The sequence below is a fragment of the Bubalus bubalis genome, chromosome X (assembly GCF_019923935.1).
Source record: "Bubalus bubalis isolate 160015118507 breed Murrah chromosome X, NDDB_SH_1, whole genome shotgun sequence".
NCBI classification, from domain to species: domain Eukaryota; kingdom Metazoa; phylum Chordata; class Mammalia; order Artiodactyla; family Bovidae; genus Bubalus; species Bubalus bubalis.
In genome coordinates, this window is record NC_059181.1 from 126,613,160 (window position 1) to 126,630,167 (window position 17,008).

Here is a 17,008-nt window from a genome sequence, read left to right on the forward strand (position 1 = left end):
TTTTTTAATTTTATTTTATTTTTAAACTTTACATAATTGTATTAGTTTTGCCAAATATCAAAATGAATCCGGCACAGGTATACATGTGTTCCCCATCCTGAACCCTCCTCCCTCCTCCCTCCCCATACCATCCCTCTGGGTCGTCCCAGTGCACCAGCCCCAAGCATCCAGTATCGTGCATCGAACCTCGACTGGCAACTCGTTTCATACATGATATTTTACATGTTTCAATGCCATTCTCCCAAATCTTCCCACCCTCTCCCTCTCCCACAGAGTCCATAAGACTGTTCTATACATCAGTGTCTCTTTTGCTGTCTCGTACACAGGGTTATTGTTACCATCTTTCTAAATTCCATATATATGCGTTAGTATACTGTATTGGTGTTTTTCTTTCTGGCTTACTTCACTCTGTATAATAGGCTCCAGTTTCATCCACCTCATTAGAACTGATTCAGATGTATTCTTTTTAATGGCTGAGTAATACTCCATTGTGTATATGTACCATTGCTTTCTTATCCATTCATCTGCTGATGGACATCTAGGTTGCTTCCATGTCCTGGCTATTATAAACAGTGCTGCGATGAACATTGGGGTACACGTGTCTCTTTCCCTTCTGGTTTCCTCAGTGTGTATGCCCAGCAGTGGGATTGCTGGATCATAAGGCAGTTCTATTTCCAGTTTTCTTTTTGATATAAAAGAAATCTGATTTAATTAATTCTTTTGATTTAAAAGAAATTTTCATTGTCTGTTTCTCTTAAGGTATTATCTGTTGTGTTTATTTGCCCATGTTTCCTCTAGCTAGTCTTCATTTCTGAAATGATTATTTTCTTTTACTTCTAACTGTTTATTGGGTTTTACCATATAATTTCTGTGTTGCTCTTATTTTGAATTTTTATATTTTTTGATATCATGTACATTTTCCCATATCACATAACTTTTTCTTAATATCTTTTCACTAGTTTTAAAACATTAGATTATAATTTTCATCTATTTTTTGGTGGACATCTTTCTGGCCTGCTTTAATTCTGTAACAATATTATTCTGTTGCTTATTTTTACATGAAAGTAGTTTCCCTGAAGTTTTAGAAGGAGGCTTGATTTAGGATAGTTTTTTTTTTTCCTAATTTCACAGCAATAGAGTTCCATCTTCTATTATTTTTGCCAATTTAATTATAGTAAATTCCTTTCTGAAATCTGACTCTGCCTGTTCACCTCCTCTACTTTTATCTGGACTCTAATTTGTGTCTCCTGGCTCTATCCTAGCCAGTGTGGAGTCTGTTTCCATCAGTTTCTCTTCAGGGTAGACTTGGCCCAGGAAGGGAGCTTTGGGTGGTTTTGAGAGCTCAAAGGGCCCAGGTGGCTCCCAGGCTGTCCCATGGTCTCCTTGCATTTGGTCACTCTTGGACAATGCAGACTCCTAACCAGACTCACTCACTTCATACATCAGTTTGCTGACATTTCAGTGAGTTGTCTTAGAGTCCTGACATCTACCAGAGGCCCTGCTGATTCTGTCTCCAGACTCTCCTGTAACTAATACGATCCTGCTCTTCTAGCATCTCTAATTTGGCCACCCAGTCATATTTCAGGGTTCATTGGAGCATCACTTTGATCTGGTCTTATCACAGACTATGTCTGTGGATTTTAGCTTTGCCTTCCTACTTAGCATGCGGACTTACCTTTCCTGCTTGTGCTTTTTATTGTGGCATTTGGGGAAATAGAAGAACTATGCTGCCTTGAAATATATACATTACCATGCTAGTGGAAAGTTGCTAGATAACACAGGAAGCTCAGCCTGGTGCTCTGTGAGGACCTAGAAGGTAGAAGGGTGGGCAGGATGGAAGGGTGGGGTGGAGGAGAAAGACTCAAGAGACAGGGGATATGTATATACTTATAGCTGATTCATGCTGTCATAACGGCAAAAACCAACACAACATTGTAAAGCAATTATCCTTCAATTAAAAAAAAATTATGCTGCCATCCATGACCTTCCTCATAGGATTTCTCTGTAAACTACAGACTGTGGGCCAACTCCTGTCTGCCAGTTGTTTGCATACAGGCTGAAAGCTGCAAATGGTGTGTATACTTTTAAGTAGTTGAAAAAATCTAAAGAAGAAAATTATATGAAATTCAAATTTCAGTGTCCATAAAGGTCAGTTGGAACACAGCCATGCCTATTCATCTGTATATGGCTGCTTTCATGCTACAGCAGCAGAGTGTCAATATCATGATGCACTTGATCAGTTCCCTATTATTAGCCATTTAGATTAATCTAAATTTTATTATTATAGGCATAATTTCACAGCTAATATTAACATATATATTTCATTACTTTCTTGGGATAAATTGTTACAGTTAAGATTGCCAGATGAAAGGAGATTATATTCATTTTAAACTCTTGAATTGCCATTGACAAATTGTCATCCAGAAAGGATATACAAGTTAAATATCTATTAATATTAAGGATACTGGTTAAATAAATTATAGTGTAGTCATACAATGAAATATTATACAGAGGTTCAAGAAAATGAGGTAGGTCTATTTTACTGATGTATAAAAATATATAATATATGCTGTCTCATTAAACACTCTGGTTCAATATCTAGGGTATGATTCCTTCATATTAAGGAAATGGTGGCATTAGAATACACATACTTAAATTTTTCACAAGAAGCACTGATTACAACTAGGTTGTTCTGACTTACATAGCAACCAGTAGTATGACTTGCTGGTTGTTTGGCCATGCTTTTGCCCACAGGAATGTATCTAATTAAAAAAAAAAATTCTTCCCAATGTGAAAGATGAGGAAAGGGCATCTTGTTTTAAATTTACATATCAAATTTTATATTTCTCACGTGTTCATTGATTTGAATTAATTCTTCTATGAAATTCTTGTTCATTGCTTGTTTTTGCCTGGCAATATTCTTTTCCCTGGTAGTTTGTAAAGCTGTTAATATATCAATTAGTAATCCTTTGGTTTGTCATCACTGTTTGCCTTTGTATTGTATTTAGGGTGATTAACGATGTACAAAAGGTTTTTCTTTTTGCAGTCAAATCTTCCTTTATTATTTTTTTAATTTATTTGTTTAGTTGAAGGATAATTGCTTTACAAAACTTTGTTGTTTTCTGTCAAAGCTCAACATGAATCAGCCATAGGTATACATATATCCTCTCCCTTTTGAAACTCCCTCCCATCTCCCACCCCATCCCACCCCTCTAGATTGATACACAGCCCCTGTTTGAGTTTCCTGAGCCATACAGCAAATTCCCATTGGCTATCTATTTTACATATGTAAGTTTCCATGTTACTCTTTCCATACATCTCACCCCCTCCTCTCCTCTCCCCATGTCCATAAGTCTATTCTCTGTTTCTCCATTGCTGTCCTGTAAATAAGTTCTCCAGTACCATTTTTCTAGATTCCGTATATATGCCTTAGAATATGATATTTATTTTTCTCTTTCTGACTCACTTCACTCTGTATAATAGGTACCAGGTTCATCCACCACATCAGAACTGACTCAAATGTGTTCCTTTTTATGGCTGACTAACAGTCCATCATGTATATGTACCACAACTTCTTTTTCCATTCATCTGTCTATGGACATCTAGGTTGCTTCCATGTTCTAGCTATTGTAAATAGTGCTGCAATGAACAATGGGATACATGTGTCTTTTTCAAATTTGTTTTCCTCAGGGTATATGCCTAGGAGTGGGATTGCTGGGTCATACAGTGGTTTTATTCCTACTTTTTAAAGGAATCTCCATACTGTCTTCCATAGTGGCTGTATCAATTTACATTCCTACCAACAGTGCAAGAGCGTTCCCTTTTCTCCACACGCTCTCCAGCATTTTTTATTTGTAGATGTTTTGATGGTGGCCATTCTGACTGGTGTGAGGTGATATCTCATTGTAGTTTTGATTTGCATTTCTCTAATAATGAGCAATGATGAGCATCTTTTCATGTGTTTGTTAACCATCTGTATTCTTTGGAGAAATGTCTGTTTAGGTCTTTTCCCCACTGTTTGATTGGGTTGTTTGTTTTTCTGGTATTGAATTGTATGAGCTACTTGTATATTTTGGAAATTAATCCTTTGTCAGTTGTTTCATTTGCTATTATTTTCTCCCATTCTGAAGGTTGTCTTTTCACCTTGCTTATAGTTTCCTTTGCTGTACAAAAGCTTTTAGGTTTAATCAGGTCCCACTTGTTTACTTTTGTTTTTATTTCTGTTACTCTAGGAGATGGGTCATAGAGGATGTTGCTTTGATTTATGTCATTGAGTGTTCTGCCTATATTTTCCTCTAAGAGTTTTATAGTTTCTGGTCTTACATTTAGGTCTTTAATCCATTTTGAGTTTATCTTTGTATGCGCTGTTAGGAAGTGTTCTAATTTCATTCTTTTACATTTAGCTGTCCAGATTTCCCAGGACCATTATTTAAGAGGCTCTCTTTGCCCTATTGTATATTCTTGCCTCCTTTGTCAAAAATAAGGTACCCATAGGTGCATGGGTTTATTTCTGGGCTTTCTATCTTATTCTGTTGGTCTATATTTCTGTTTTTGTGCCAGTACCATACTGTCTTGATGACTGTAGCTTTGTAGTATAATCTGAAGTCGGGATCCAGCTCCATTCCTATTTCTCAAGACTGCTTTGGCTATTCGGGGTCTTTTGTGTTTCCATAAGAATTGTGAAATTTTTTGTTCTAGTTCTGTGAAAAATGTCATTGGTAACTTGATAGGGATCGCATTGAATCTGTAGATTGCATTTGGTAGTATAGTCATTTACACAATATTGATTCTTTCTACCCAGGAACATGGATTATGTTTTTGTTGTTTCCATCTGTTTTTGTCATCTTTAATATCGTTCATTAGTGTCTTATATATATATATATTTTTTTTTGTATACAATTCTTTTGTCTCCTTAGGTAAGTTTATTCCTAGATATTTAATTTTATTTTATTTTAAACTTTAAAATATTGTATTAGTTTTGCCAAATATCGAAATGAATCCACCACAGGTATACATGTGTTCCCCATCCTGAACCCTCCTCCCTCCTCCCTCCCCATACCATCCCTCTGGGTCATCCCAGTGCACCAGCCCCAAGCATCTAGTATCATGCATCGAACCTGGACTGGCGACTCGTTTCATACATGATATTAGACAGCAAAAGAGACACTAATGTATAGAACAGTCTTATGGACTCTATGGGAGAGGGAGAGGGTGGGAAGATTTGGGAGAATGGCATTGAAACATGTATTCCTAGATATTTAATTCTTTTTGTTGCAATGATGAATGGGATTGATTCCTTAATTTCTCTTTCGGATTATTCATTGTTAGTATATAGAAATGCAAGTGATTTCTGTGTATTGATTTTATATCCTGAAACTTTGTGAAAGTCACTGATTAGCTCTTGTAATTTCCTGATACTATCTTTAGGGTTCTATGTACAGTATCATGTCAGCTGCAAACAATGAGAACTTTACTTCTTTCCCGATCTGGATTCCTTTTATTTCTTTTTCTTCTCTGATTGCTATAGCTAGGATTTCCAGAACTATGTTGAATAATAATGGTGAAACTGGACACTCTTGTCTTGTTCCTGATCATAAGGGGAATGCTTTCAGTTTTCCACCATTGAGAATAATGTTTGCTGTAAGCTTATCATATATGGCCTTTGCTATGTTGAAGTAGGTTCCTTCTATGCCCATTTTTTGAAGAGTTTTAATCACAAATGGGTGCTGAATTTTGTCAAAGGCTTTTTCTGTATCTATTGAGATGATCATGTGGTTTTTATCTTTCAGTTTGTTAATATGGTGTATCACATTGATTTGCAAATATTGAAGAATCCTTGAATTCCTGGAATAAACCCAACTTGATCATGGTGTATGAGCTTTGATGTGTTGCTGAATTCTGTTTGATAAAATTTTGTTGAGGATTTTTGCATCTATGTTCATCAGTGTTGTTGGCCTGTAGTTTTGGTTTTTGGTGTTGTCTTTGTCTGGTTTTGGTATCAGGGTGATGGTGGCCTCATAGAATGAGTTTGGAAGTGTTCCTTCCTCTGCAGTTTTTTGAAAGACTTTTAGAAGGATAGGCATTAGCTCTTCTCTAAATGTTTGATAGAATTCTCCTGTGAAGCCATCAGGTCCTGGGCTTTTGTTTTTTGGGAGATTTTTTTTTATCACACTTTCAACTTCAGTGCTCGTAATTGGGTTGTTCATAATTTCTATTTCTTCCTGGTTCAGTATTGGAAGATTGAACTTTTCTAAGAATTGGTCCATTTCTTCCAGGCTATCCATTTTATTGCCATATAGTTGTTCATAATAGTCTCTTATAATTCTTTGTATTTCTGCATTGTCTGTTGTAACCTCTCCTTTTTCGTTTCTAATTTTGTTGATTTGATGCTTTTCTCTTTTTTTCTTGATGAGTCTGGCTAAAGGCTTGTTAATTTTATCTTCTTAAAGAAGCAGCTTTTCATTTTATTAATCTTTACTATTGTTTCTTTTATTTCTTTTTCATTTATTTCTGCTCATATCTTTATGATTTCTTTCCTTCTACTAATTTTGGTTGTTTTTGTTCTTTTTACAGTTGTTTTAGGTGTAAAGTTAGATTGCCTATTCGATGTTTTTCTTGTTTCTTGAGGTAGGATTGTATTGCTATAAACTTCCCTCTTAGAACTGCTTTTGCTGCACCCCACAGGTTTTGAGTTGTGTTTTCATTGTCATTTGTTTCTGAAATTTTTTGATTTCCCTTTTGATCTCTTCAGTAACCTGTTGGTTATTTAGAGACATGTTGTTTAATCTCCATGTGTTTGTGTTTCTTACAGTTTCTTTCTTGTAAAAAAAAACTTCACCTCATCTCATAGCATTGTGGTCAGAAAAGATGCTTGATACAATTTCAATTTTCTTAAATTTACTGAGGTTTCATTTGTGACCCAAGACGTGCTCTATCCTGGAGAATGTTCTATGTGCACTTAAGAAGTTGTACTCATCTGTATTTGGCTGGAATATCCTGAAGATATCAGTGAGATCTATCTCATCTAATGAATCATTTAAGACTTGTGTTTGTTTATTAATTTTCTGTTTTGATGATCTGTCCATTGGTGTGAATGGGGTGTTAAAGTCTCCTACTATTATTGTGTTACTGTCAATTTCTCCTTTTATGTCTGTTAGTGCTTGTCTTACGTATTGAGGTGCTCATATGTTGGGTGCATAGATATTTACAATTGTTATGTCTTCCTCTTGGATTGATCCCTTGATCATTATGTAGTGTCCTTTATCTCTTGTAATATTCTTTATTTGAAAGTCTTCTTTGTCTGATATGAGGATTGCTACCCCAGCTTTCTTTTACTTTCCATTTGCATGGAATATATTTTTCCATCCTCTCACTTTCAGTCTATACGTGTCTTTAGGTCTGAAGTGGGTTTCTTGTAGACAGTATATACATGGGTCTTGTTTTTGTATCCATTCAGCCAGTCTGTGTCTTTTGGTTGGAGCATTTAATCCATTTCCACTTAAAGTAATTATTGATATGTATGTTCCCTAATGCCATTGCCTTAATTTTTTGGGGTTTGTTTTTGTAGATCTTTTTCTTCTCTTGTATTTCCTGACTATATAAGTCTCTTTAACATTTGTTGTAAAGCTGGTCTGGTGGTACTGAATTCTCTTAACTTTTGCTTGTTTGAAAAGTTTTTTATTTCTCCATCAGTTTTGAAAGAGATCCTTGCCAGGTACAGTAATCTTGGCTGTAGATTTTTCTGTTTCAGGACTTTAAATATATCCTACCATTCTCTTCTGGCCTGCGGAGTTTCTGCTGAAAGATCAGCTATTAAATGTATGGGGCTTCCCTTGTGTGTTACTTGTTGCTTCTCTCTTGCTGCTTTTAATATTCTTTCTTTGTGTTCAATCTTTGTTAGTTTGATTAGTGTATGTCTTGGCATGTTTCTCCTTGGGTTTATCCTGTATGGGACTCTTTGTGCCTCTTGGACTTGATTGACTATTTCCTTTTCCATGTTGAGGAAATTTTCAACTATAATCTCTTCAAAACTGTTCTCATACCCTTTCTTTTTCTCTTCTTCTTCTGGGACCCCTATAATTCAAATGTTGGTGCATTTGATATTTTCCCAGAGGACTCTGAGACTATCCTTAATTCTTGTTACTTTATTCTTCTCTTCAGCAGTTATTTGCACCATTTTATCTTCCAGATCACTGATTCATTTTTCTGCTTCAGATATTCTACTATTGATTCCTTCTGGAGTATTTTTAATTTCAGTAATTGTGTTGTTTGTCTCTGTACATTTATTGTTTAATTCTTCTAGGTCTTTGTTAATTGATTCTTGCACTTTATCCATTTTGTTTTCAAGGTTTTTGATCATCTTTACTATAATTATTCTGAATTCTTTAGGTGGTTTGCCTATTTCCCCCTAATTTATTTGGACTTCTGTGTTTCTAGTTTGTTCCTTCATTTGTGTAGTATTTCTCTGCCTTTTCATTATTTTTTTTGTAAGTTATTGTGTTTAAAGTTTCCTTTTCCCAGGCTTCAACATTGAATTCTTTCTTCCTTTTGGTTTCTGCCCTCCTAAGTTTGGTCCAGTGGTTTGTGTGAGCTTCGTATAGGGTGAGTTTTGTGCTGAGTTTTTGTTTGTTTGTTTGTTTTTCCTCTGATGGGCAAGGCTGAGTGAGGTGATAATCCTGTCTGCTGATGATTGGGTTTGTATTTTTGTTTTGTTTGTTATTTAGATGAGGCATCCTTCACAGGATGCTACTGGTGGTTGGGTGATGCCAGGTCTTGAATTCATGTGGTTTCTTTTGTGTGAGTTCTCACTATTTGATACTCCCTAGGGTTAGTTCTCTGGTATCTAGGGTCTTGGAGTCAGTGCTACCAAAGGCTCAGGGCTTGATCTCTGGTCAGGAGTGAACTTGACTCCACTTGGCCACAAGTGGCTTGTTATGGCATTAAGTGAGATTAAAACAAATATCCAAAATCAAGAAACCAAAAATGAACCCCAGACAAATGGCAGTTACAAAATCAGGCAAATAATAATTAAAATAATGGAATACACACACATATATATATACACCCATGAGCAAAGTCAAAAAAGTCCAACAAAAATAAAGTACAGTAGATTGACCCAGAGAACAATGGAAATCAAAAATTATATTTACCAGTTAAGAAAAAAACTAACTAAAGTGCAAACTGGAAAACAAAACTAGTTCAAGGTACCAAGTGGGGAATAAAGCAATGAAAACAAAGCTAACAAATACGTTGAGAGGAAAGGAAAGAAAGAAAAGAAAAAAAGAATAAATATGCAGTCAAATAGAGGTAGATGAAGAAGATTCATATACATTAAAGATTAACTGCAAGGGGAAAAGAACAGTAGGAAGGGCAAACAAAAGAGTAAATTTAGAAAAATAATAATAGGTTTAAAAAATTAAAATTAAAAAAAGAGAAAAGGGAAAACTCCACAGAATTGCAAAAGCTCAATGTACAGGCAGAGGTTTATAACAACAGTAAAAATTGTGACTGAGGAAAAAAAAGAAAAAAATCAAAAGCTTAATTAGATTTCATAGTGCCAATAAAATCTGCAACTACAACAGAGGGTGGAAAAAGGGGGGAAAAAAGAAAGAAAAAGTCCAGAAGAATCTACAGAACAAGTCAAAACCTAAGAATAATAAATGTTTTTCTTGGGTCACTGCTGTCAGAGTCCTTTCCCTCTCTGGGAGTCAAAGTCCACCTCACCTCCCTAGGATGCCGTCCAACACTGTGCTGATCTCTGGACCTGCTGTGGGGGCAGCTCGTATTCTAATCTGACCCAACTACTATGTGTTCTTGCCTTCAATGTCCTCAGCTATCAGAACTAGTGCATTTTCTTTTGTGGGAGCTCTCATGACCTTTTATATATTCCATAGACAGAGTCTGCCTAGTTGATTGTGTGGATTTAATCTGCAGCTTGTACAGCTGGTGGGAAGGTTTTGGGTCTTCTTCCTTAGCCACACTGCCCCTGGGTTTCAATTGTGGTTTTACTTCTACCTCTGCATGTGGGTCTTCCATTGGGATTTGCTCCTGAGGCTGCCCTGGAGGATTTGGGTTTGCCCCTGTGAGGGCGAGGTGTGGAGGTGGTGCACCTGCTTGGCTCGCAGGGGTTCTGGCAGTACCAGGTAGTCAGGGGAGTTGGCAGGTTGGGTAGCAGGAAATATAGTGCTCTAGAAGGGTATGGCAACCAGTATTGGCCAATCTGCTCCAGCATTCTTGCCTGGAGAACCCCCCTCCCTGACAGAGAAGCCTGGCAGGCCACAGTCTATAGGGTTGCAAAGACTCAGACACTACTGAAGTGACCCTGCATGCATAGATGCAAGAATTTTTTTTGCCTGTGGCAGCTCTGCCCCAGTGAGAGTTGAGCATGAAGGTGGTACAGCTGCTTGGCCTGCGGGGACCCTGGTGGCACCAAGTCTGCAGGGACACGGATTGCCTCTGCCACAGAAGTTATGGCCCTATCAGAGTCTTTTTTCAAGCCCCTTTTAGCTAGTGATCAGAAGGCCTCTTTGGCCAGTCTTTCTCCATAACTCCGCCCGTTCAGGCACTTAGAGGGCTCCCTTGCCTGGGGTTCTTCTGTTGTTCAGTGTGTCAGGTACATAGAGGGACCCCCATGGCTGGGGTCTTATTCTGTAGATCAGCGTATCAGGCACGTAAAGGAGCACCCTGGGTGGGGTCCTGCTCTGTAGTTCAGTGCAGTCAGGGGTTTGATGGGCCAGCCTGTCTATTGTTCAGCTCCTGATGCTGGTATGTGGGGAGAGAGAGGCTATGGTGATGGCTCCACCCCCTATGCATGACTCAGCAGTATCGTCTTGCTTCCATGGCTGCCTGGCTTTCCTCCACAGGCATTTCCCACCACAATCTCCTCCCTCAAGTCCCCTCAGTTGGTCTCGCCCCAGTCAACAGAAGCCCTCACCCTGGGATTGCTCCACAATTCCTAAACTTTAGCTCCTGGCCGCTGCACCTTCTAGGAGACTTGCATCCCTGTCTGGGGTATGTATGGCTGTGGCAAGGACTGTCTGATTCTCATTCCATTTAGACTGCCACAGATCAGCTGTTTCACTCTCAGCCTTAAATGTGTCTCCTCTGACTCAGATGATTGCCCCGGTGTGGAGATCGGACCCCTGCTTCAGTTCCCCCACCCACCGAGGGCAGGTCCAGTCCTACTAACACTCCTGTTCTTCTCCCTAATTCCTTCGTCCTACCAAGTTTTACATGATTCTATATACTCTTTTCCTCTGGTCAGGTACTCCTGTCTGCTCTCAGCTGGTGTTCTGCATGCACATCTGTGTCTGAAGATGTATTCCTGATGTATCCGTGGAGAGAATTGTACTCCATGTCCACCTACTCATCCACCATCTTATTCTTCCTCTTCCTTTATTTTTTATGTGTAGAAAGCTCTTTCCTACTACAGATGTATATAATTGCTCCTTAATACATTTTTCCAGGACTTACTTGATTTTTGTTTTTCACATACAGGTCTTTAATCCATAGAGGGTTTATCCATATAGGCTGTGAGGTAGGGTTTAACTTTATTTTTCAAATGTTTAGCCAGTTGTCTTAGTGCCATTTATTGGATAAACCATTACTTTAAGGTTGTATAATGTTTTTAGATTTTTTATCAGTTATCTATGCATTTTTTAAAATTTAGGTGTGTTAAGATTTACATACCATACATTTTATTTTTATGTGTACAGTTAGAAGAGTTTTAGCGAATGTATGCAATTTTGTAGCCACCACTCCAATCAAGATATAGAAAACTTCCATCATCCCTCCAAGTTCCCTCATACTCTTTTACAGTACACCCCCTTCCCTGATCCTGTACCCTTGCAACCGTTGATCTGTTTTCTATCCATAAGTTTTTGCCTTTTCCTGAATATTATATAAATGGAATCATGATTAAAGTGAATGGGGAAAGTGTTAGTCCCTCAGTTGTGTCTTACTCTTTGTGGTCACATGGACTGTAGCCTGCCAGGCTCCTCTGTCCATGGGGTTTTCCAGGCAAGAAAACTGGAGAGGGTTGCCATTTTCTTCTCCAGGGGATCCTCCCAACCCAGGAATCAAACCTAGGTCTCCTGCATTGGCAGGCAGATTCTTTACCATTTGAGCCACCAGGGAAGCCCAAAATAATCATGCAACCCACAGATTTTTGAGTCTGGCTTCTTTCACTTAGCATGATGTTGCTGTGTTGTTGTGTACCATTGCTTTTATTTTTATTTAACCATTTACTTGTTCAAGGACATCATGACTATTCCTGATTTTTGGCTTTTATGAATAAAGGTCCTATAAACATTCATGTAGAGGTCTTTGTGTGGACATATTTTCATTTCTCTTCGGTCAGTACCTGGGAGTGAGATTTCTGGGTCATTCAGTAAGTGTATATTTTGTTTTATAAGAAACTGTCAGACTGTTTTCCATAGTGATTGTGCTATTTTACATTGCCACCAGCAATATATAAGAAGTCCAGGTACTCTGCATCCTTATCAGCACTCGGAATTGTCAGTATTTTTTTATTGTAGCCTTTCTACTAGGAGTATCACGGTTAAATATTTAGGATAATTTGGATATTTTAAGCAGTGTTTCCCCAACTCATTCCTCTATATGTGCTTTAAGACTGGATGCTCCTGACTTGCTGGGTCCATCTCCAGTTGCACAACATGAGGCAGCTGAATCCTCATTGTCATTTGTTTTTGGTTTTTCTTCTTTCCATTTCCTTCTCTAGTCTTACAGAACCAGAAAACAGCAGAGCAGAAAGGAGCTTAGAAATAATCTAATGCAGGGATTGACAAACTTTTTCTGTAAAGAACAAGATAGTAAATATTTTTGGTTTCACAAGCCACTGGGTCTATTACAGCAACTCAGCTCTGCTGTTGTAGCGTGAAAACAGCCATAGGTGATACAGAAACAAATGGACGTGACTGTGTTCTAATAAAACTTCATTTACAAAAACAAGCAGCCTGCTAGATTTGGCCCTTAGAACATAGTTTGCTGTCCCCTGGTTTAGTCTAACAGCTGTGTTTTACAGATGAGGGGACTGAGCTCACATTTCATCCTTTCCTCTGACTTGGAAGGAAGGAAGGCAAGGACTAGGATATTGGCTTTCACCATAAGAGACACACTTAACTTGAGTTCAAGATGTGCTTACTTTGTATGCACAATTCCCTTTTCTTGCATGAAGTTGTTAATGCAAGGTCTTTCAAAACTTTTAACTGCACTGTCTTCTAGGATATTTTATACATTGCCATAAACCTTGATGCCTTTCTGAGCCTCTGACAGCTCTGGAGCAATGGTCAAATTTGAGCAGTAAAAAAATAAAGATAGAAACAGTTGAAGTAAGAAAAACATGTCACTCTTTCATTCTTCTACAAAAGACTTTGTTTCCAGTTTTGGAGATGTATGTCCACATAAGTTTACCTTTTGAGATAGCTATTAACAATCCCATGCTTTTCTTATTGATAAATTCATTTAATTGTCCAAACAGATGAAGATTCTTGGGTCAAAACAAACAAACAAAAAAACCCAAAACAAAAAGGAAAACATACACTCGGGGTTCCATGAACACAAACCTAAAAATAAGCAGTTACTGCAGGTACTCAGGAAAAGAACACTGTTTAAAAAAGTCATCATGTGCTTTTTTTCTTCCCTTCCAGCACTGGAAGAAGTATGACATCTATGAGAAGCAAACCAAAGAAGAAACTGACTCTGTAGTGCTGATAGAAAGCCTGAAGAGAGCCTCTCAGTGATGGAGATAATTTATTTTAACCTTCAATGTGACCTTGTGAAGATTCATTCTGTTCTCCATTTATTATCTGGGAACTTGTTAAAGGGAAACTGAAACTACTGGACCATTTCAAAACAGGCAGCTCATAAGAGCCACAGGTTTTTCTGTTGAGTCGTGCACCGAAAAACTAAAAATAATAGGCCGTTTGGAGAAAAGAACAGAGTCATTCTTGTTGAATTATAAAAGCAGGCATCTTTTGCGAAGGCTTCACACTAGGGGGCAAAAGCTAGAAAGTGATGATGGCAGTCGAGTTAATCTTATCAAGAATTGTGACAACTTCCTGAGGGATCTATGCCTGCTTTGAATTCTTTTTCTCAGATAATACCAACACATATTATTTGTAGGAGAACTCATTTTGGGTGCAAATGCTGAAGTCAAACTTGAGTCATAGAAAACATCTAACAAAACAGAATTGATAGAATCTGTTATCTATTGTTTGGGATCCCATTGAGTTGGGGCTACGGCTATTAAAACTCTTTAATAGTCTGGAATCTTCATCCCCTCCAGCAGCATTTTTCTCTGCTTTGAAAGGCCCAGGCATCCATGTCAGCCAGCTGTGACTACAGAAAAAGCAGAGGCAGCTTCTTTACTGAGAACTTTTGAAGCCATCGCAGGCTTTTAATGGCAGTGGAAGCAGAACAACTTATTGACTATTAGAGTTTGAAGGACACAGTTTCTAATGATGAACTTCTTCTTCACCTCTGCTATTCAGATCAAGTATTTAGCACATGTCCGGATTGTATTGGGCCTCCAGCTGTGAAGCGCTGACTCCCTCAAAGAATTCACAGTCTAGTTGGGGCTCGATCAGTTTTTTCTCCCCACTAGTCATTTTCCAGACGTTTCAGCTCCCCACTCCCCACCCCGATTTCCCCTTTTGCATTCTCCCTCTGTGTATTCTTTCACCTCTCATTAGCAATTAGAATATAAATCTGCTCACAGCACCTAGAGGAGCAGGGAGTAATTTGCATCTCAGGAAAAGTGTGAGTAGATTGAGAAACAATGACTAATTCTCGCATATTTTGTAACTTCTATGTGAGTCTGCATTTATTTGAAGGTTTTCAGCATTTACTGTTTATGCATTTTCTACACAGAAAAGAAGTATTCTCTTCACTTAGAACTTTGATATTTGCTTGAGAAAAAAAGAATAGTTTATCTTTTTCTTTTCCCTTACTCCCCCAAATGGTTATTAGCAGGCTTCGTTTCTAATACTGATAGCCAGCCATCCCAGGCTCCAACGTTAGTCCTTTGTGGGGTTTTTTTGTTTGTTTGTTTGTTTTTTGCCTATGTTAGGGCTCCATCCTCACCCATCCCCACAACATATTCATATGTGTGTATATATATATATATTCCCTCTATTTCTACTTCCTCTATATTCAGAGTATGGAAATGAGAAGTCCCCCTCCTCACATAGACTCCGATTACTGGTAGGAATTTGAGAACTCTATGTCACAAGTTCTCCAAACATTCATTCATTCATATTAATAAGATAGTGCTAGTTCCAATTCCTGCTCTTAGGGGGAAGGGAGATAAGACATCCCTACTCTTTACAGGTTTGGGCAAAAGTGGCAATGTCCTTGCACCACAGTGGAGGAGAAAATTGGGGATCATGGCAATGGCAGATGTCAAGATATTTCCTCCCTGCACTTCTATATTTGAGGTCAGGTTGAGGCTGGAAGACAGGCATGGATGTTCCATTCTGCCCTACTGTTCTCTAGAAAGAATATTTGGTTTTCCTGTGTAGGGAGGAGATTATTATTTCCTAGCCAGATCTTATACTTCCAGAAAACACAACACCTAAATGCCTCACCCAAAGCCGTTTTTCCTGTCGTCCTACTTAGATGGCAGTGGTGGGGGATGCTCTAATATTCTGATGATCTAAGGAACTACTGATGCCAGACAGTCCTGCAGCCTGGGAGTGGGAAAACTGTGTTTTGTTTCCATCTTGCTCTTTTAGTAGCAAAATAGTTGGGGGGAAAATGGGGTGGTGAATTATGAAAGTGCCTATGGCTGTTTTATAATTCCTGAAAAGTGATCCCCAGGTCTTGAGAGCAATTGGATACTTTAATACATCAGCTTAATTCCCACTACCTATAGGAAACTAGTAGATTTATGTACTATTTGATGTCTAACCTATATTTTTTTTGTCCACATAGCTAAGTAAACCCACTGTAAAAATGGTCATTCTTATTCTTTCATTCAGATAAGTCTTTTCCTCATCTGGCACAGAAGGGATACATGAAACTATGTTAACATTTTTGGTAATACCTTCAACTGGGGATCATTTTAACTTCTTGCAGTAAAGCTTGAGTAAAATAAATATTGTTTTTTTGTATGTCACCCAAATGTTTTCCTTTTGTCTTATTTCTAAGAAAGTGTTATGAGGAGTAGGTGGCAGAAAAAAATGGAGTTAAAAGAATGTAAGTTGGGAAAAAATTCCAAGACTGCTAATTTATCTTACAACCATTTATCATGAGCTTCTCTGCTGTTCTTGGCATGCCTGGGTTTTCTGATAAAGGTGTGCATGTGGTTTAATATTAGCACAGCCTTTGCAAACAGTACCTAAAAGGACATAAGTGTTTGATAAATCATGGTTCTAACAAGGGAAATGGGGAACTGGTCCTTTCTGATTTTAAGCTTCCAATAGAGAACAGTGTGGGCTTCCCTGGTAGCTCAGCTAGTAAAGAATCTGCCTGCAATGCAGGAGACCCTGGTTCGATTCCTGTGTCAGGAAGTTCCCTTGGAGAATGGATAGGCTACCTACTCCAGTATTCTTGGACTTCCCTGGTGGCTCAGACAATAAAGAATCTGCCTGCAATGTGAGAGACCTGAGTTCGATTCCTGGGTTGGGAAGATACCCTGGAGGAGGGCATGGCAACCCACTCTAGTATTCTTGCCTGGAGAATCCCCATGGACAGAGGAGCCTGGCAGGTTACAGTCCATAGGGTCACAAAGCATCAGACACAACTAAGTAAGCACAGCACAGAGTGCAGTGTACCTCAGGAAGCTGTCATGGTATATACATGATGAGGGACCTCTAGTTATGAATGAATCACATAAGCAAGTTAGATTTGAGACTAAGAAAATCCATTTACAAAATTTTCCCTTTTAAGAGGTAGTAATATATTTCCATGTTTTATTTAACTACAGCAAAATGGTTTGAATGTCATGGAGAGTTTCTCATTTGTATTATGTTCTAGGAGTGGGTCTTTA

The 17,008-nt window shown here is 38.2% G+C and overlaps 1 protein-coding gene across 2 annotated transcripts in view; it reads left to right on the top strand.

Moving 5' to 3' along the window:
- The window catches only part of IL13RA1 (interleukin 13 receptor subunit alpha 1), a 76,806-nt gene extending 60,671 nt beyond the window's left edge, over positions 1 to 16,135 (top strand). Inside the window, exons 11-12 of one of the 2 annotated variants that reach the window (XM_025276423.3) lie at positions 11,497 to 11,536; positions 13,668 to 16,135. In XM_025276423.3, coding sequence (XP_025132208.1) covers positions 11,497 to 11,511 — 15 coding nt within the window. In that variant the 3' untranslated portion in view covers positions 11,512 to 11,536; positions 13,668 to 16,135. The remainder of the gene's footprint in view (positions 1 to 11,496; positions 11,537 to 13,667) is intronic. The other variant, XM_025276422.3, reaches the window with a different exon arrangement.
- The last annotated feature ends 873 nt before the right edge of the window (positions 16,136 to 17,008 follow it).